We start from the raw sequence: 20,878 nt of genomic DNA on the forward strand, positions 1-20,878 counted from the left end.
TGAACCACTGCGCCTGGCCCACCTTCACTGTTAATCAAAGAAATAGTGAATATATCATTCAGATTTTTCACCAAGCAAGTTGGAAAAAGAAAATATAATCTTTAGCGCTGGTGGATATAGTAAGACAGGTTCTCATATGCTGCTGGACAGAGTATAAACTGGTCCAGCCATTCTGGAACACAATATGACATTAAATACTAAGACTCCTAAAATGTTCATACCCTTCACCCAAAAAATCTACTTCCTCAAATTTATCATATATCAAAGAGATTAAGATTTAGGTTCAAACAGGTTTCTTGCAATTTTATTTATGATGCTAAAAAGTCATGAATTTAACTGCCCCAAAATGAACAGTGGTTGAATAAATTATAAAAGCCATGTAAAAATATTACACAGCCATTTGCCATTTTTTGAAGCTATTTAATGTCATGGAAAAATTCTAAAGGTTGAATATTAAATAAACAAGGTAGGATATAAAACCATGTTGAATATCAACCCAATCCTGTACCAGCACTCCCCTCAAAACCCAAAATCAAATGCAGGAATATATTTAGCTCAACATAGGCACAGAAAATATTAATGGTATTGGTAGTATTACAGGTATAAAATCTTTATATATTTCTATTAACATGTATAATTCCAGTGTGGTAGGACTAGGAGAAAGTGAAAGAAATACCGTTTCTTTCATCTGGATTTGATTAATCTTTATCCTGAAAAGTTTGTGTCTGAAATCATCATTACAAATGAACTTGTCACCATCTTCGATATCTTTGCCCTTTGGATTTTTCGCCAGAACTCTAGCTTTGCCACAGGCTAAAGACTGCAGTGTTCTCCTTAACTCTCCATCCTCTGAAGAAGAAACAGAGGTACAGTTATATGTTACTAGCATGAACATTCTATCTCAATCGAGCTTCCACTCCATCCCCCTATTAAAACTGTTTCATTTTTTTCCCCAAGGTTGTCATCAACTTTTCTTCGTTCTATCCAATTGCTTTTTTCCTAGTCCTCTTGTTTTTTTTTAAATAGAGATGGAGTTTCACCACGTTGCCCAGGCTGGTCTTGAACTCCTGAGCTCAAGTGATCCACCTACCTTGGCCTCCCAAAGTGCTGGGATTACAGGTGTGTGCCACCACGCCCGGCCCCTAGTCCTCTTCTTAAAGGTGTCGATTATCATACCATGTGGGCAACTACCAAATCTTCCAAAATGACATTTCACTTCTCTCTTAAATTGCCTGCACGCTTAAGGGGCAATTCCATCTCTCTGTTTTACTACCAACTGTAGTTACATCCAAATTTCGATTCATCATCTTCTCCATAAAACTGAGTCCTCTTTCCAATTGTCAGTGGTGATACTACTAACCTTCTCAATTGGGAAACTCCGAAATCATCTTTTAACTTTTCCTTCTCCTTCATCCTCAACATAATAGCTAGCCACTGCTTCCACAGAGACATGTTTTCTCCATTCTCATGGCCTCATTCTAGTCTAAGTCCTTTCCACTTTATGTCTCAATTATCCCAATAGCATCTAAACTGGAATCCCTTCATTTTTCCAGTTGTCCTGTACATTGATTTCAGTAAGTTGTACAAATAATTACTTCCACCATGCCACACAGTTGAGACACTACAATGTAAGTTTCATTTGCTAGATTTATCAGGTTCTCCACAATCAATACCTACTCATCTTACCTAATTTTGTAACTCGCTACTCTACGTTACAATTAAACTCTTCATGATTCTTATGATTCTATGCTACAATTAAGCTCTTCATGGGCCTATACTGTGCTCATTTCTACCTCCAAACCTTGTCTCAAAATATTTACCCTTGCTGTATATGCCTTCTCCCTGACCAAAACTTGAAGGCCCAGCTCAAATCCCACTTTCTTCATAACAGCTTTCCCAATTGTGCCAGTCCACAGAGACCGCTTGCTTTGTCGAACTCTTAACACACTTGTAGTCAGCATTACAAGCCAGTACTTATTGGTTTTGACATATTTCAAGTGTCATTTCCCCCTTTCCCAATGGTTATATTAAGAGTTTTGGACCAGGCATGGTGGCTCACGCCTATAATTCCAGCACTTTGGGAGGCTGAGGTGGGTGGATTACCTGAGGTCAGGAGTTCAAGACCAGCCTGGTCAACATGGCAAAACCCCGTCCCTACTAAATATATTTAAAAAATTAGCTGGGCATGGTGGTGAGGACCTATAATCTCAGCTACTTGGGAGTCTGAGGCAGAAGAATTGCTTGAACCTGGAGGCGGAGGTTGCAGTGAGCCAAGATGATGCCACTGCAATCCAGCCTGGGTGACAGAGCAAGATTCCATCTGGGTTGGAGGCGGGAGTTCTGGCTGGGTGCAGAGGCTCATGCCTGTAATTGTAAAACTTAGGAAAGCTGATGCAGGAAGATCCTTTGAGCCCAGAAGCTCGAGAACCAGGCTGAGCAATATAGTGAAACCCTGTCTCTACAAAACAATTTTAAAAATTAGCCAGGCATGGTGGCATGCACTTGTAGTCCCAGCTGCTTGGGAGGCTAAGGCAGGAGAATCACTTGAGCCTGAGCCATGATTGTACCACTGGATTCCAACCTGGGTGATAAGAGTGAGACCCTATCTCAAAAAAAAAGCCCTCAAAAGAGTTCTGTTGGAAGGGATTACTCCTATAAATGTATCTCCCAGGCCTCTTAACATAGTGGTGTGCACAATAGTGAACACTTAAATGTTTGCTAATCAACTGATTCAACACAAACCTATTCCAGTTGCCTGCTTGATCTCTTCTAAACTGAACTCCTCTCCCTCATTAAACATTAGCAGCACCAGTGTTTGAAAAAGAGAGACCTGGAGTTCTTTTTTACCCTGTTGGAGAAATAAAGGTATTTAGCCATCACTTTTTTTAAAAACACATGAAAAATTAATCAAATCATCTCTTATAGGAAAAGCATTTTTCAATTAGTGGATTCAGAAACATGATTAGCCTCATCCAGCAAAGCCAATTGAGGTGGTAATAACAGTATTTCAGTGTGGGGTTCTAGGTGTGACCCTACCTAAAATAGGGGGAAGGATTAGCTGACTTTTTAACAGGTCTTTTTAAAGCCTTATAATTAAAATAATGAAAATTAATCAGCCTTAAGTGTCATTCTAGATATTCATCATAAGCAGTAAGAAATCACTATTTCAAATGTAGTTTTGATTTGTTTGACTCAGATTAGTCATGAAAGCTGAAGTTTTTTGAGAGTAGATATGCGCATTATTCCCCTTAACTCCCACTCTATTCGTAGCTCCCAGCAACAAGATTTCTGTCAAGGAGTAGCAGTGTTAGGCTGGGTGTAGTCACTCATGCCTGTACTCCCAGCACTTTAGGAAGCTGAGGCAGGAGGATAGCTGGAGCCCACGAGTTTGAGGTTACAGTGAACTATGATTGTGCCACCATACTCCTGCCTGGGTGACAGAGTAGGACCCTGTCTCTAAAAATAAACAAATAAAATAGGAAGTGGCAGTGTGAAGTTTTCATCCACAGGTGAAGAAATGATAGGGGGAAGTTCAATGCATTTCGTTTTGCAGAAGGGCCAAATCAATTGTGGAAATACCACACACCTAAAATTACTTAAAAATACATAAAAGCTGTGACAAGGTATCACTGTTGTCATACAGATATCTAGGATACATTTATAAAACAATAGCTTAAACCTTCAGGTAAGAAGGATGACCTAAATATTAAAGATAAAGATGAAAACTAAAAGTTTTGGGAATATCTACTTACCTCTTTAAATTCTGCTTTTAGCACACAGTGTCCTAGGGTTGACTGCCACTGAAGTTTCCTGCCACTATGTTTGCCTAGGTAAAATGTCTTGAAAATCTCCTGAAGTTTTACCATCTAAATAAAGTAAATAAAATAAGGCTTTATTTAAGCTCTGTATCCAACACCACATTTATCACTTTTTATACTTATATCATGTGATATATTTCTGGAAAATTTTAGGACTATATCCAATAGGTCCACCAATTAATGAAAAATAATGATCTCCCAACCAGCAAATCAAATGGGATTTATTAGGATTTACACCCTTTGCTCTCTCTGTACCGTTTAATCATCCCCTTTTGAAACATTCACCTGCAGCAGATTTTGTGCCTCTGCACTATGCTGGTTCCTTTATCTGACTGTTGCTTCTGCATTGGTTTCCTTCACAGGTTCCTCTTTCTACCATCTGCCAAATGTGAGCCTTTTTTAAAATTCTGCCTCTGCCATTTTTTCTTCCTCTTTGAGAGAGATCTACTCCCTGGCTTTCATAATCATCTCCATGGAGGATTCTCAATATCTATCTGTCTAGCTTTAATCCCTTTTATGGACTTCGGTCCTGGGCTAGACAGTTTCCTAGGAGTCAGGACAGATTTAATCAAGCACCCATCATTAAGCAATCCCACCTATGGGTGAAATATGCAAAAGAATTCTTAATAGCTAGGTAGAATGAGGGATATAATCTGGAAAGACGGAAGAAGAGCCAGGGAAACTGACCCTGTATCCAGAAATTTGGCATTATCAGCTATGTGCTTAACTGGACTTAGAAGTACAAAAGTAAAATATTAAAGCAGTTGATATTTGGTGTTGATGTGTTTACTGACACACACTTTTAAAAGTATCTATGCCAGGCCTGGTGGCTCACACCTGTAATCCCAGCACTTTAAAAGGCCTAGGCAGGGGAGATAACTTGAGCCCAGGAGTTCAAGACCAGCCTGAGCAATACAACGAGACCCTAGGTCTCTAATTTTTTCTAAATATCTACTTTTTAATGACAAGCAAAATGGAAGTGCTATGACTTCTATGCCTATGACTCAGGTTCTGAACAGTAACTCTTACCTCTGGTGGTAAATGAACTTCCATAGGCACATATGTTGGCCAATAGCCCATTGTCAGGATATTCACAGTTAACTCAATATTTCCCGGAACATTCTGATTCTGCATATACTAAAAGAAGATCAAAACACACACTGAGATCTTAAAACTGTGTACATTTCCTAGCATAATAACCTAGTTAAGAAGTTCCCTGTTATGAAATTACATGCAAATACTGGCTATGCTTAAAATAAAAGGCAACTATTAAGAGGACTTTAAATGAAGCCTACACAAAATGCACTAGGCAAGTATAGAGGTTTACATTGATACAAAAACATACAAGGACCACATGATCTCATTATAGGCATTATCAACTTAAATAATTTTTCACATAAAGCTGGGCTGTTATAGGATCTCTTTTCCATTATTTGCCCCAATAACACCTGCAGTCCCCACCTTTCAATACCCCTATGTGGCTTAAACACCTTGCAGCAACTCCTGTTCCTCACCCCACCAGCCAGCCCAAGTCTCCAGTTTTTTGCTTGCTCCACTGCCTGTCTGCAGGGAGAGACCTGGAGTAGGGAAGGAAGAAGAGGGGAAAAGGGCAAAGCAGATAAGCCCTATTCTGTAGCTACTATAGGATCTATAATCTTACTGGCCCTGATTTTTTTCTTAATTCTTTCACTTCCACTTCCCAACTTAGCAACATTGTGGGGTACAGAAGTCACTATTAAAACCCCAAAAGAGGAAAATTTAATTTTTCATCACTATCACCTATGTTCTTCAATATTTCAAAACTACTTTCTACCTACATCTTCAAAACTGTGGATCTAGTTTTCTACTCCCAATGTCCCCAAAGACTTTATACAGCTACATTATCACTTCTCCTCTCCCCACTGCAAGCTCTGAACATGCAAATCACCAAATGGTAAGATGCTGGGGAAAGCCCTGTTCCCACTATCTACCTATAGCTCTTCTTGTACTGACCTCAGTTCAACTCATTTTATTTTTATTTTTGTGTTATTCTGGGTGTTTGTTAAAAATAAATCCTAAAGTAGGTCAAATATACTTGTATTTCATCGATTTTTTTCTACTGTGAATATCACCTCAGTTGCCATGAAGTAATTACAACAAACATGTTTCTATTTATCCTCTTCTGTAGAAATCACAGTGAGCAGATAACTAAATATAACTAAGTTTGAGGAATTAAGTAAGAGTTTAACTCACTTTTACCTGTTTGAACTGAATCATGATGTCTTTAGAAAGTTCCATGTCTTTAAACATTCCTTCAAGTTTGCTGGTGAAAGCAGCTCCGCATTCTATTAAAGGTGTTTGTACATGTATAATATTTTAAAGTGGTAAAAACAAAAGAGGTTTAAAATGGGAAACATGAAATACAAAACTTATTTTAGTATGAAGTATGATCTGTAACTATTCATAAGAATAAAAAGAAATCCTTACCCCAAAGTGTATGCCCCATTAATTCAGAGTCAAACTCTTTAATCCTGTAGTAACCTTATCTACTATTTAAATATAAAATAAATGGGAAATTTTTATACAAATAATAAAACCAAGAACAAGGTTTTATCCTCAAAAACACAACAGCTCTGGATATATGTACAGTAAGTTGGAAACCTCAGGAGCTTGCTTAATTTATGTTTTCATCATATATACATAGATATGAATGACAAAAGAGGAAACTGATTGAAAGAGTAAAAAGATAACATTCCCCTTCAAAAATCAAAGAAAAGGAATGGGAAGAATGAGAAACCTACCATGTTTAAGTTTGGACAGCATTGATTTTTCAGCATCTACAGATGCACTCTTCCCAACCAACAGGCGCTTGGCTAAATCTTTCTTATAGAAGGCCTCAAAAACATCCTTGCCTATGTAAAAAACATGCAAAACTTATAATATTCCAATAAAAAGTTCTGACAAAACTGCTTCAAAGTGCTAATAAATCACACCATTATTCCGTTATTTTACTTTACACATTTTATCTAAGTTTGTTAAATGTAAGCAACAATAGAGATTCATTTTTGTGCCAGACATTTCAAAGTTTTTATTGTAAAACTTTTTTGCATTTAATTGTCTTTATTGCATTAACTTTTCTTCAGAAAAGATTTTGTGGACTGGTAGCTTTGGTGCAAATATTGGAGAGATTAAAGTAGCAAAAACTAAGGCACTTCATACTAGAAGAGTCAAAGCATAGGATGATTAGGTAACATTCCTCAAGTACCCCCCCAATGAATTAAAAACAATTTTAAATCTGTAATTCCTAAATAAATATTCCCTCCAGGTTGAATATACTTGCTAGCTTCTCTGTTGAGTGCTATTTTAAAAGAAAAATATTAAAACATCAGTAAATACTTACCATAGATAAATCTAAATATGATCATAATTTTATCCAACATTTTCTCAAGTTCTTCATCTGTAGCTTCTTTGTTGCCTGCACGAAGCTTTGAATCTACATACTTAGCTAAAATGGGGAAGAAGTTTGTTGTTTAATAACCAGGGGAATACATGAAATACTGGGCACTATACCCAAAGAAGAGTATGATACACTGAGTTTTTCAGTACTTCGGAAATTTATATGCGCTTTTTAAAGTCTCCAAAGTCAGGGAGATCAAATGACTTGTTCAATGCCATACAGCTAATATCAGGGCCTGAACGCAAACCCAAGTGTGCTGACTCCAGATCAAATGTACTTTCCACTATTCTGATGTTTATGGATATCCTGTAGGGGAGGCTTCATGTAGCCCTATGAAGGCATAATCAAAGCCACTGAAAGACATGGGACATCTTCTGAAGTGTCTATTTTACAGGGATAATAAGCAATCTTAAACATTACTTTTCTATTAAAATAAACCAATCACATCACAGAGTAGAAGGTTAAAATTTGCTACATGTTTAAGGATAAATAATAGATAGGCTGCAACAAAATTTCATCCTTTTGGCAGAGGACCCTAGACCTTCTCAGGTTACCTCCTCCTCTGACACTAAGGGTACTTGGGTGGAAAAACTTGAGAAGCACTGTAGTATATACGACATCCTTACATTAAATGGACCCAGATTATTAGGTTTATTTTTGCCCTGGACTTTTTCCTTTTTCACTGACAACTATAATTTCATGCTGCCCTTTCTTAAAGTTTGAAATAATACCCTGCCGCATGTCTAAATCACTTTAGGCTTGGAAAACAGATAAGCTTATTATCAATAAAGGTAAGTAGGGCCCAACATACTGTCTTACAAAGAAGCACATTATGTTTGACATGCAGACTTTCATTCAGTATTTACATCTACATTTTTAGAAACACTTTTCAAACTTACTATACCTGCTAAGCAACCTCAAACAAATGAGGAATTAGTAATACTACAACTTGTAAAAAGTTCAGACTGATTAAGATTTATGACTCAAAGAACATCATTAAACAACTTGAAAAAGGACTGGAAAACATACCTATAAGTTCAGCCGGTTTATTTGGTCTTTTGTTAATAAATGTTTCGAATGCTTCTTTCATGGCATTGATAAATTTCTCATTCTTCAGAAAGCAGATATCAATTATATGGTCAACCTTATCTTTAAAATCCAGCAATTCTTGAACCATGGTTTTATCTTTTTCAGGATTAATTACAATAGTGCTGCCAAATGCCTAAAACAAAAAATTCCCACTTTTTACTGAATTGTCTACAATGAAATTGTAAATGAATTATCTACAATGAAAACAATCCCAGAATCATATTTTAAGTGGCATATATATTTAAAGATCTTAAAAAAGTAAAATAAAGCTATTTTTAAGATGGAATCTTGCTATGTTGCCAAGACTAGTCTCAAACTCCTGGACTCAAAGGATCCTCCTGCCTCAGCCTCCCAAGTAGCTGGGGTTACAGGCATGCACCACTGCACCTGGCAAAATAAAGCTGTTTGTGAAATGAGGAAAAAAATATAAAGTGCTAAAATATCCAGACTGATAACCACTCATCTATAATCACAAAATAATAAGGAATGATCACAGGGCATATGATATCATAACAGGGTATTATTAAAAGCCTCTGGGATCTTTTCCATATTTTTAAAGAAATCAGCTTTCAATTTCCTTAAAATGGCAATCTGGCTTTAGTGTAAGATTGAAAAAAGAAAAGAAATTTGGGTTCAAAGTCTTCTTTCTTTTCTACACTCACTGCTTTAAGTGCTAGAGACAGAAATCACGTCAAACATCAATCAGGTTTTATAGCTGATATGCCACACAGCTACCATTCTCAGGTTAACTGTTCTCAAAATTCCTATTACTTTTCAAAACAAATTTAAAATTCCCTTAAAAAAATGGATCAAGGCCAGGTGCGGTGGCTCACGCCTGTAATCCCAGCTCTTTGGGAGGCCGAGGTGGGTGGATCACTTGAGGTCAGGAGTTCTAGACCAGTCTGAGTGACATAGTGAAACCCTGTCTCTACTAAAAATACAAAACTAGCCAGGAATGGTGGTGTATGCCTGTAATTCCAGCTACTTGGGAGGCCGAGGCAAGAGAATTGCTTGAACCCAGGAGGCGGAGGTTGCAGTGAGCCAAGATTGTGTCACTGCACTTGAGCCTGGGTGACAAGAATGAAACTTGGTTTCTAAAAAAAAAAAAGAAAAAAATTGGATCAAACAAGAAATGCTTGCCAATATGCATTCTTGATGTGTAGATAAGCCATAAGAGAGAAAAATCACAGGTAAATTGTTAATACCTTGATGTATTCAATCCACTGCTGCAAAAGAACCTGAACTCCACCTCGAACTCTACTGAAGAGCTGATACAGGAGGGACAAATCTTGAATTCGGTTTTCATCAAGGAGATTATTTAAACCTGTATTTTAAAACATTTTGGCATTAAAATATAGTGAATAAGATGATCAGACATTTTAATCAAATCTGAGTTATAATCATTATTGTGATACTGGTTTGAACTACGCCTAGTCTGTATGTGAGTTGTAATGTAAGATTTTCCTTTGACTTAAACCCAAACATCTCTCCGGGTGAAAACAAAATATGGCGACTTTAGTCACTATAAAAATAAAAATAGGCCAGGCACAGTGGCTCACACCTGTAATCCCAGCACTTTGAAAGGCCAAGGCAGGAGGATCAATTGAGCCCAGGAGGTTGAGACCAGCCTGGGCAAAATAGTAAGACCTCACCCCCATTTTAATTTAAAAAGTTAAAATAAAAATAAAAATGGTTAACTGCATAATGGTTTGTACCATTTAGAATGATAGATTAGAGGCATAAACAAGTTTATAAAAACTGGTTCACATAAATATACATTATAAATACCTCATATATATATTAGCCATATTATGGACATAGCTACATTTCAGAATATTGGAAACGGCCTGTGATATGTCAAAAGCCATGCATAAATAGGTCAAATTTAAATGAGGCTCTAATAAACATTTGATTTTCAGGATGAAATAACAGTATAACTGCATTAAATTTCTAAATACATAAATTTTTAAACAAAAGAAAATATTGTTGGAGAGAAAGGTAATGCCTATTTGTGGCATTCTCAAAGTAAAATGCAGGGTGTACTGTAAGATCATTTGGGATTAGAAGTCCTTGGTTTTACATGCCATGAACAACAACAGAAAACGCTCACCACTTTAGTATAAGATAGAATACCTTTCCTTACTGAAAGCTTACAAATTAAGTCAAGAATTTCCCACTTTTTGTCTTTTCTTTTGTTTAAAGAGATGAGAGTCTCACTATGTTGCCCAGGCTGACCTTGAATTCCTGGGCTGAAGCAATCCTCCTGCCTCAGCCACTCAAATAGCTGATACTACAGGCACATATCAACCACTGTTTCTTTATTGGTATTGGTGGATCCCTTTCTTCTAGTTCCTGTATCTTTCAGATAAGAAAATTGGCACCTCCAGGAAGTTTACTGTGATTAATAAGGATTATGTCCATCCTCAGAAATGCAGCCACAGGCTATCAAACTTTTAAAAGGGCAACATCTTTAAAAATTCCCTACTAGTTTGCCACTACCATTTAAAAAGTAATATCTTATTTACAAATTGCCAATTACCTTTCTGAAGAATTGCTGTTAAGTGTTCACCTAGGAGTTGTTTTTCTACAGTAGCAATTAATGACTTCCTGCGAGAAAAAAAAAAAAAAAAGTTTAATATTATTGACGTTTGACTTCCAGAAAATGTTAAGCCTCTCCTGAGGAAAAAAAAAAAATCAAATAGCTCATTTTGTGTTAATTTCAAGATTCCTATCCTATGTATACATTTATTGGCGCTTAGAGTTACTATACCTTATACCTAAAAGAAGGAAACACAAAGGAATTGATGGGAAACATTTTTTAAAATGCCTATTTTAGAATTCGGTCTACGTCATGAAATAAACATCTCCATGATCTTGCTGTAGTTGGCTTTTTCCAAGTTTTGTTACTTTTATCAGGAAGGTAAAGACATACTATTTACAGAAGCCCCTCGACTGACAATACTTAGGAAAGCACAGAAATAGGGGAATCCACTGAATTTTAACTGGCCTGAAGAGTTTAATGATCACATCAATCTCTAACATTATTTCTAAATTACATTCTAAACACACACACACACACACACACACACACACACACACACCCCTCAATAATTGAATCCTTGATGAAAACTAATTAACTAGGGAAAGAATAACTTGAAGCTTGCATTATGAAAACAACTGTTAACATTTCAAATCACAACTGAAAACAGTTAATTGTTAGGATGCCTAAAGTGCTACAAGTGATTTAACGACAGTTTAAGACTATTACATTAAGCATGCAATACTTACTGCGTGGTCTGATCTAAGTAAGTAATAAGTCTGTCTGCTTCTTCTTCTAGACGTTTGTTAACGTGATGAAGATATTCAGGAACCTACAAAGATAGTTTTTTATATTATTGTTTTCCTCCCCATAAATCACTCAGAAAATGTCAAGTCCAAAAGATCCTGGGAGCAGCCCTGCCAAATGTGACAGGGTAGAATCATATGTAAAATTATAGGTAGAGTTTATGATCCAGAATTCTGGCCTTTAAGAAGAGAGAAAAGAAAGGAGCACCTAAGTGAGAGAAGAGCATCACAATGTTGGGAAGATAAATGCAAAGGGAAGTTTATATTCTACAAAGAAAGGTCTACTGTGAGAGACAGTGAATTTATTAGTCATGATTTTTAAATACCTCTCTTTCTTGCATTAATTTTTGGCCTTCAGCTGCATAGAGCCGGTTAGTTTCTTCCAAAAATCGTTGTTCAAAAGAATCTTGATAAATCTGGGAGGGAGAACAAAATGAAGGATATGATTTACTTAGTAAATATTTACTAAATGTCCTCTATGTCTATATAAACAGCATTATGGATTTGGTTTTTAAACATCAAACTAGGATCCTTTCGTAGTTTAGAAGCATGCTGATTGGGGTTTTATGCTCATGTATGAGATGTGCTTCCCTCAAACCTTGTTATGACATCAGCACATTACCTGTCTGATGTGGGGGAAGATAACTAGGAATAGCAATCAACTCTGTATAATATGTGCAGTGGTTAACTTACTTGCAAATCAGATAGCATGCTTAAAAGGCTTCGGAGTAAACTTCTATCAATTGCTTCACCATTCCTTTCCCTCTCAATCAAGAGAAGGATGCCATCAATTGTCTTATTCTGGACTTTCTGATCACTTATAATATGAGCCCTAAATAACTCCAGTCCCATGTCCCTAAAATAAAAAACACATATAATCTAAATTACTTCACAATACCGCTTCTGAAGAGGTTTGCTTAACTTCTTACCACATGTTCCCATGTTAATTATAGCCCCAGGCTTTGAAGCAGCAATTGTAAAAGAATAAAATCCACACATTTAATTTTGAATAACATTATTAGATTAAAGCATACAGGAAACTCATTTTGTGTTTAATGAGAAGTGAAGCTAAATTCCTATTTTCCTCCATAACTAAGTTTTGTTGTATTATTTCTTTTTGTGGATTTTTTTCTTGCTCAAATCAAGAGACAAAATTATTTCGAAGACATAAAACAGTTTTCACTGTACTGGCATTGAAAGCTTATTTGGTTATTTATCAATTGGTTTCAATACTCAAGAAGCAGGGAATTCTGTCATTGCTGTAAGCAGATGATAGGTACATGACAGGGGGAAGAGTTCATGATACTATTCTATTTTCGTGTATAAATGGACTTTTCCATAATGTTAAATGAGCGAACTCTTGATGATCAGCAGCAAACTGAATCACAATCATAGACATTCCAGAGCAAACTTTAGTCCCCTTGATTAACAAAAAACTTCTTCAAAAATTAATATATGCCCAGGGAATGTTAGCTATCTTCAATATTGGCAAAGACAATATATTATTAGGAAGATAAAACTGCTACAAAGTAAAGTCTAGAAGCCAAATGTGAATTTTTAGAATATTCACAGTATTGCTTATATTCTTTCATTAGTGTAATTAAGATCTGAGTATGATTTGGAACAATCTTTTCACGTTTTACTGGTATCCTTACCAAATGGAGGGTAGCATTGAATTCTGAAGAACGTAAGTTCTATCCAGAAACAAAAAAATGCTCCTGATCATGATCTGCCAATGGAAAAAAAAAAAAGAAATCAAACAATTTTTATATGTTGTGAAGCTGAAATATTTGCTTTCAGTAAGAATAAAACTGAAGGGTTCGTCTGTATATATATTAGATTACTAGGATCTAATATGCAGATAAACACACCTATCTGAGAATATGCCCATATCATTTTTATTATTCGACTGTCTTAATCCTTGTTGTGTTTTCGAGAAAGGAAGGCACTTACAATGACCCTCCCTCTGACTTATTACCTGAGAAGTAATTGAAAAATAACAGGGAATCAAGGGGACACTCACATAATTCTTCCTTAGCCACAGTGCTAGGCAATGAAGCTGCCTTACATTACAACATGTGAGGTTTTTAGTTTTTGGTTGGGGGGATGGATTTTAAGATTTTGATCTGTAGACAAAATGTAGCTTTTTAATGAGATAAATACATTTTTGGTAAGTGTGACAAAAATAAAAATGAACCTAAGGTGCGAGTCATTCTGATATGCAAGTTTACCTGTAACCTGTGGTTTTAAAATAGAAAACTCAACCAAAACTAGTTTCCAATATAGAAAAGGAACAGATATTGAAGCAATCTCCCTATTGCTAAGTTTTAAAAATTAACATTCCTGCATTTGAAGAAATGTTTTTAACTATTAATACAGTGTTTAGCTGAAACATAATACCTTTTCCAGCTTACCATTTGTCTGCAATGGTTTTGCCAGCATCTATCAATCTTCTTTAGAAAAAGAACACTATCCAATGAATCCCTGAAACATATGTTAAGGATATTTTAAAGCATTTAGTACACATAATATGTGCCATGTAACAGACAGCACATTAGTCTTAAATATGAATACCTTGTATACTAAATGAAACCAAATGGCACTTTATTATGGACCAAAGTGCTATTTCTTTATTTGTAAAAGAAAAAAAAAGTGGATTATATTAAAAAACACCTTTAAAAGCAAGTCTTAGACATAACTGAACCTCATGTTTTCAGTTTATGATTTCCCTTAGATTATTTTTCCTCAAGTAGAAATCTATTAGGGCAAAAAGGGTAAAGACATAAGGACATCATATTTACATGAATACCACATGTAGTTCTGGACACGAATTAAGGCTGAAAAGTCAACATGTATTTCTTCTTTCTCAAAAAACACTAGGCACAAAAAAATATCAAACCTACAAAACACAGGCATTCTACTTCAACCTGGGTTAAATAGTGAGGGGTAGGGACGGAGAGGAAGACAAAACTACTTAAGATTTTTTGTTTTAAAAAGGATATTCTCTGAATTGATGAATCTGTGCTTTGATGTGATCTTCACAGATCTGTCTCAGCTGTTTGTACAAGTTTGCAGAAATCTTGTAAGAACAGAGATTTTCTACAGCCTGCAAGTTAAACACATACTTTCTTGAGGAGAGGATGAAGGATTTCTCAACTATTTACATCGGATTCTTATTAATTTGATATTTCTATCACATCAGCTTATTAAAAAGGGTTATTCATCCATTTAAGACACAAGGTAAAACAAAATATATCAATGTGAGTGGCAAACTTTTTCATAACCAATATACTGTATCAAAAAAGAACAAATTACAGGTTGAATATCTCTAATCCAAAAATCTGAAATCCAAAATGCTCAAAAATCTGAAACTTTTTGAATGTCAACATGATGCTCAAAGAAAATGCTACTTGGGCTTTGTGCAGTGGCTCATGCCTGTAATCCTAACACTTTGGGAGGCCAGGGTGAGAGGACTGCTTGGCTAGGAGTTCAAGAACAGCCTAGGCAACTGTGATGGTTAATATTGAAGGATACAAGGTACTGATCCTGGGTGTGTCTGTGTGGGTGTTGCCAAAACAGATTAACATTTGAGTCAGTGGGCTGGGGAAGGCAGATCCACCCTTAACCTGGTGGGTACAATCTAATCAGCTTCCAGTGAATATAAAGCAGGCAGAAAAACGTGAAAAGGAGAGAGGCGTAACCTCCCAGCCTACATCTTTCTCCTGTGCTGGATGCTTCCTGCCCTCAAACGTTGGACGGCAAGTTCTTCAGTTTTGGGACTCAGACTGGCTCTCTTCAGCTTGCAGACAGCCTATTGTGCGACCTTGTGATAGTGTAAATTAATGCTTAATAAACTCCCCTTTATATATACATCTCCTACTAGTTCTGTAGTTCTGTCTTTCTAAGAGAAGCTAATATAGCAAGAAAACAAGACCCCATCTCTACAAAAAAATTAAAAATCAGTTGGGAATAGTGGTGTGCACCTGTAGTCCCAGCTATTCAGGAGGCTGAGGCAGGAGGATCACTTGAGCCCAGGAGTTTAAGGTTAGAATGAACCATGATTACGCCACTGCACTCCAGCCTGGGGAAAAAGTGAGACCTTGTCTCAAAAATAAAAAAGCCGTCTTGTTTCAAGTGCTAATCATTTTCACAAGCAGAGCTTCATTTTGGGTTTAAAAAAGAATTTCACCAATTGTTTATGTACCAAATGGGTCAGGCAGTCCTACTACAACTGAATTAAGATTTACTTAAACTTTCTTGGGTTTTCCTGAACAGAACAAAGCAGACATTACTGCTAACAGTATGATAATGAGTATGATATAATACCAAGAAATTTTCACCAACATTTCAGTTTAAGAATAGTTAAATATAGATTTTAAAATTTGTGCCCAGGCGTGGTGGCTCATGCCTGTAATCCCAGCATTTGGGAGGCAAAAGTGGGCAGATCACAAGGTCACGAGTTCAAGACCAGCCTGACCATGGTGAAACCCCGACTCTAGTAAAAATACAAAACTTAGCCGGGTGTGGTGGTGCATGCCTGTAATCCCAGCTACTCAGGAGGCTGAGTCAGGAGAATCGCTTGAACCCAGGAGGCGGAGGTTGCAGTGAGCCGAGATCACACCACTGCACTCCAGCCTGGGTGACAGAGAGAGACTCCGTCTCAAAAAAATAAATAACATTTGTACAACTGAATTGACACCAATTACAAAAGAAATGACTGCATTTTTACTTCATTCTAATAACTGAATTGGTCTTCTTTTATACTCAGATTCCAGAGGATGACCTTCAGATTTCAGTAAGTTTCTTGTTATGTATATATCAAAGACTTTCAACTTTAAAACAACAGGCATGGGAAGAAAACTCTGATATAATCTACAATTCTAAGTGGTAATAACTTAAATATAATACCAGGATTCCTTTCTAACCACAACAGAAGAAAAAAATTCCATTAAAATGGACTCTGGCTGGGGCATCCAAGTTCTGTGGGTTAGAGTGGAATTTTATAAATATGTAGTTAGAAGTCACATTCCCAATATGCAGGTCCAGTAAATAAATTAGCAAATGAAAAGAACACTTGGCCTGGCGCGGTGGCTCACACCTGTAATTCCAACACTTTGGGAGGCAGAGGAAGGCAAACACGAGGTCAGGAGTTTGAGACCAGTCTGGTCAACATAGTCAAACCCCACTTCTACTAAAAATACAAAAATTAGCCGAGTGTGGTGGTGTGCACCTGTAACCCCAGCTACTCGGGAGGCTGAGGTAAGAGAATCGTGTGAACCTGGGAGCCAGAAGTTGCAGTGAGCCGAGATCATGCCATTACATCCCAGCCCGGCAAGAGTGCAAAACGCCATCTCAAAAAACGTCAAGAAAAGAAAGCTTAAAGGAAACCTCTTACACCACAAGAGAGAAGTCACTGCGCCTCATCAGGAAACAGTAGGCGAATTAGATTGAGCAGCTATGGAGGAATAAGGCTGAGACTCTGCAGGCCTGCCCACTTCTCATGTGACCTGGGGCTAGGTCACAAATGCCTAAGGGAATTTACCTTTATTTCATGTGCCTTTCTGTTCACACAGGTCCTCTGTGCACTGGCGCTCTTCCTCCTTTAGTATTCCTCTCATTGTATCTCACCATTCCTTTTGAATGACTCACATTTATATCTCTGCTTAGATTCTGTCACATGACTTAGTGCGTACTTCATCTTTCCACATTTCCCATTTCCAGTACTTTCCTAAGTCCTATTTATCCCATTTCCTTCTGCTATGTTCCCTTCTCACATAAAACAGTTCTCGACACATTTACTTATCTTCTCACACAAGATACCATATTCTCTTACTAATCAATTACATCCCACTCCTTCCACTAAGTTCCTAATTGCCTCAGCTACCAGTGACTCACATGGCACTTGCACCCATCTTAACACACTGACATGTCATTGAGTCAATACTATTTATCTCCCCCCAACCACTGGATACTTCTTGCACAATACTGAACAAGGAATGACTGTGTACTAAGTACTCTTCATCCTATTACATGCTGCGATGGAAACAGGAATAAGAAAGTATTTGAGATAAGCTCTATTTTACTCTAGATCTTTGAAAGTACTTTTAAAAATATATTATTTACTATTTGTAATAAACAGATTCTAGATAACTTTACAAGTCTTCTTTTTTTTTTAAGACCTGATTCTTGCTCTGTCACCCAGGCTGGAGTGCAATGGTGCGATCTCAGCTCACTGCAACCTCTGCCTCCTAAGTTCAAGCAATTCTTGTGCCTCAACCTCCCCAGTAGCTGGGATTACAGGCGTGCACCACCTGGCTAAATTTTGTATTTTTGGTAGTGATGGGGTTTCCCCATGTTGGTCAGGCTGGTCTTGAACTCCCGACCTCAGGTGATCCGCCCGTCTTGACTCCCAAAGTGCTCGGATTACAGGCATGAGCCACCATGCCTGGCCCAAAAACCCCACCTTTTAAAAAAATAAAATAAAATAAACAGCAACAATGGTATTGATTAAAGATTCAGTAAAAAGAGAAATACATAATAGACTAAGCTTTAAGACATCTATAGGGTGACAAAAGTTACACAGAATCCAACAGCTAGTCATCAACACTGCTAAGAATCTAACTGCTTTCTTATAACCACTGACTGCTTAAGCAACCAGATTTTACAATGGATAATAACCTATTCTATTTGCTTCCAGTCCTGTGGTCATCTACTCTATAAATGAGTCATTAATAGAAAGGTTCATTATTTACAGTCTATTTCACAAAAAGATAACCAGAGTTCCCATTATTAATAATAAATAAAATCATTTTCATCAAAATTGAAGCATGGACTAGGCTTGACTTTAAAAACAGCTAGAGATTTATAGTAAAGATAAATGTTACACTCTCCTGTACAAACTTCCAGCATCTCCAAAAAAGGTAGCTGATCTTAAAATACTGTACTAGGCTGGGCATGATGGCTCATGCCTGTAAGCCTGGCACTTTGAGAGGCCAAGGTGGGGATGACTGCTTGAGGCTAGGAGTTCGAGAACAGCCTGGGCAACATAATAAGACCGCCTCCCCATATCTCTATTTAAAAATAAATAAAACACTGCAGCATGAGCTCAGAATAGGATTATGAAAATAATCCTATTTAAAATATTACTTAATAGTAAAAAAAAAACCTCACACCAAAACCAAAATTCCAACTTTAAGATACCACATGTGAAAACAGGACACATTCTTTATAAGCATAGAGGGATACTGTTCCTAGAGATTTTCTTTTTCTATTATTTTTTCAATTTCACTAATGGTGTCTGCTGAAGCACAATTGGAATGTAATCTACTTATCAGCCAGTTGTTCTGGCCCGGTGTAGATTTAGAATTTAAAAATGTGTGGCTTCAAATCTCTAAAATAAAATGTAATTTTTAAATAAAGACTTATTTTCTAAAGACTCAAACTATGATTGATGACACATACCAATATATAGCAAGGACTGCGATAATTACTTTTTTTTGCAATATTTCATTTACGTCTAAAAAAACCTTGCCATATAGGTAGTGGTTAGTCTCACCATCTTGTAAATGAGGAAACCAAGACTTAGAGAAGTAAGTTGTCAGAAGTCATATGATGAGTCACAGATCTGTAACCTAAGGCAGGCTGAACAACTCAAAAGTCACTGCATTTAATCAGTCTTATTTGTAGTCAGTCAAAAACAAGCAAGCAAGCAAACAAAAAAGTCAAATGAAAACATTAATCATTGCCTCACACCCACAGGATATCAAGGTTGCCAAGGAAAGATAATTTTAAAACTCAGGTCAAATTCTCATTTAAAATTACTTTAAAAAGACAATGTTTGCTTACTGCAAGTGTACTAAGAACAGCATGTTCTTTTATAGAAATTAAAAACTTAGTAGGCAGTACATGCAACACTAGGGACTTCCATACTTAAAGCTTTAAAGCAAAATGTTTTTTCATGCAGAAGTAAGTTCTGAGTAGATATATGCCAGTAAGTGTTTACTTCAGAGAAAAAGGGTGGGACAGGGGTTTGGAGAACTTCTGTATAACTATATATTTCCATATTATTCCAATTTCAGCAGAGTACTTTTTCTTCTTTTCTAATTTCCCACTTAGGTAGATTGAGTACTCTAATTACAGTTTGAGTCAAAATCAAACAAGCACCTGAAGTCTAGATTATATGAAATAGCTTCACCTCCTTTATTCTCCTTTTTGAACTTGAACAGCTCAAAATAATCTTTCTGAGAACAATCCAAAGGAGCATTTATAAAATTAAGGTCAAAAACTAAAAGAACTAAAAACCAATGCTTTTTAATTCATTATAGCAAAAGCAGTAAGGTATTAAGAAAAATGCAAATAGTGAAGTTATAAGACTTGTGACTAGGTTAAAGAAATGCAACTGAACAACAGCAGGTAAAATTTACAAAGTACAAGAAAACAAAACAAAAGATGCAAGCTCTATGCTCTTGAAATAAAAAAATTTAACAGCATCAGTATATCAGGAAAAATATTTCAAATCAAAAATATTCAAGGTAAAGTAAGTAGGGTTCATTAACAACTACAATAAACATTTGTTATCAATATGGACTATATAAAATAACACATTGAAATTAAATATGCTGTATACCAGCATACCCAAATAAACACCACTTATATACATGCACAGATAAAAACACTTTCAATGATAAAGAGCTTTTTTCCTAAAGTAAAACAATTTAATTGCTTCAAACACTATAGTATAGTGGTATTCAAAGTAGCAGGGTGTATTAGTGAGCTGGTATAGCAGTAAAAGTGCACTGAACTAGAAATCCAGCATCTCAGGTTGAGTTGCCCCTGCTCTGCCAATATGTGACTCTGTGCAGGTCATTCAACTTCTCTGAGACTCAGTCTCCTCATCAATAAAGTGGGGATAGGCCAGGCGTGGTGGCTTACACCTGTAATCCCAGCACTGTGAAAGGTGAAGGTGGGTGAATCACTCGAGGTCAGGAGTTTGAGACCAGCCTGGCCAACATGGTGAAATGCTGTCCTTACTAATAATATAAAAATTAGCAGGGCATGGTGGCAGGCGCCTGTAAGCCCACCGACTCGGGAAGCTGAGGCAAGAGGATCACTTGAGCCTGGGCAGCAGAGGTTGCAGTGACCTGAGATTGCGCCATTGCACTCCAGCCTGAGCGACAGAGTGAGACTCCAT

At 36.7% G+C, this 20,878-nt stretch overlaps 1 protein-coding gene and 1 non-coding gene across 6 annotated transcripts in view; one reads left to right on the forward strand and one right to left on the reverse strand.

Annotated features, from left to right (window-relative positions):
* The window catches only part of CUL4B (cullin 4B), a 33,689-nt gene that overhangs the window by 7,027 nt on the left and 5,784 nt on the right, over positions 1–20,878 (reverse strand). For 2 of the 5 annotated variants that reach the window (XM_017516331.1, XM_017516335.2), the window contains 17 exons: positions 14,691–14,794; positions 14,103–14,172; positions 13,344–13,417; positions 12,382–12,544; positions 12,015–12,104; positions 11,632–11,714; positions 10,883–10,950; positions 9,549–9,667; positions 8,284–8,476; positions 7,198–7,302; positions 6,599–6,709; positions 6,057–6,142; positions 5,333–5,395; positions 4,848–4,955; positions 3,753–3,866; positions 2,743–2,848; positions 677–849 (listed from right to left, as the gene is read on the reverse strand). In XM_017516331.1, coding sequence (XP_017371820.1) covers positions 677–849; positions 2,743–2,848; positions 3,753–3,866; positions 4,848–4,955; positions 5,333–5,395; positions 6,057–6,142; positions 6,599–6,709; positions 7,198–7,302; positions 8,284–8,476; positions 9,549–9,667; positions 10,883–10,950; positions 11,632–11,714; positions 12,015–12,104; positions 12,382–12,544; positions 13,344–13,417; positions 14,103–14,172; positions 14,691–14,794 — 1,830 coding nt within the window. Of the gene's footprint in view, positions 1–676; positions 850–2,742; positions 2,849–3,752; positions 3,867–4,847; positions 4,956–5,332; positions 5,396–6,050; positions 6,143–6,598; positions 6,710–7,197; positions 7,303–8,283; positions 8,477–9,548; positions 9,668–10,882; positions 10,951–11,631; positions 11,715–12,014; positions 12,105–12,381; positions 12,545–13,343; positions 13,418–14,102; positions 14,173–14,690; positions 14,795–20,878 lie in introns of all 5 variants that reach the window. The other 3 variants (XM_017516334.1, XM_017516336.2, XM_017516333.1) reach the window with 2 other exon arrangements.
* LOC119469154 lies at positions 12,217–12,320 on the forward strand. The gene has a single exon (XR_005197963.1). It is a non-coding gene; the product is annotated as a small nucleolar RNA U13 (small nucleolar RNA).

The sequence above is a fragment of the Cebus imitator genome, unplaced genomic scaffold (assembly GCF_001604975.1).
Source record: "Cebus imitator isolate Cc_AM_T3 unplaced genomic scaffold, Cebus_imitator-1.0 Scaffold580, whole genome shotgun sequence".
In the NCBI taxonomy this organism is placed as follows: Eukaryota; Metazoa; Chordata; class Mammalia; order Primates; family Cebidae; genus Cebus; species Cebus imitator.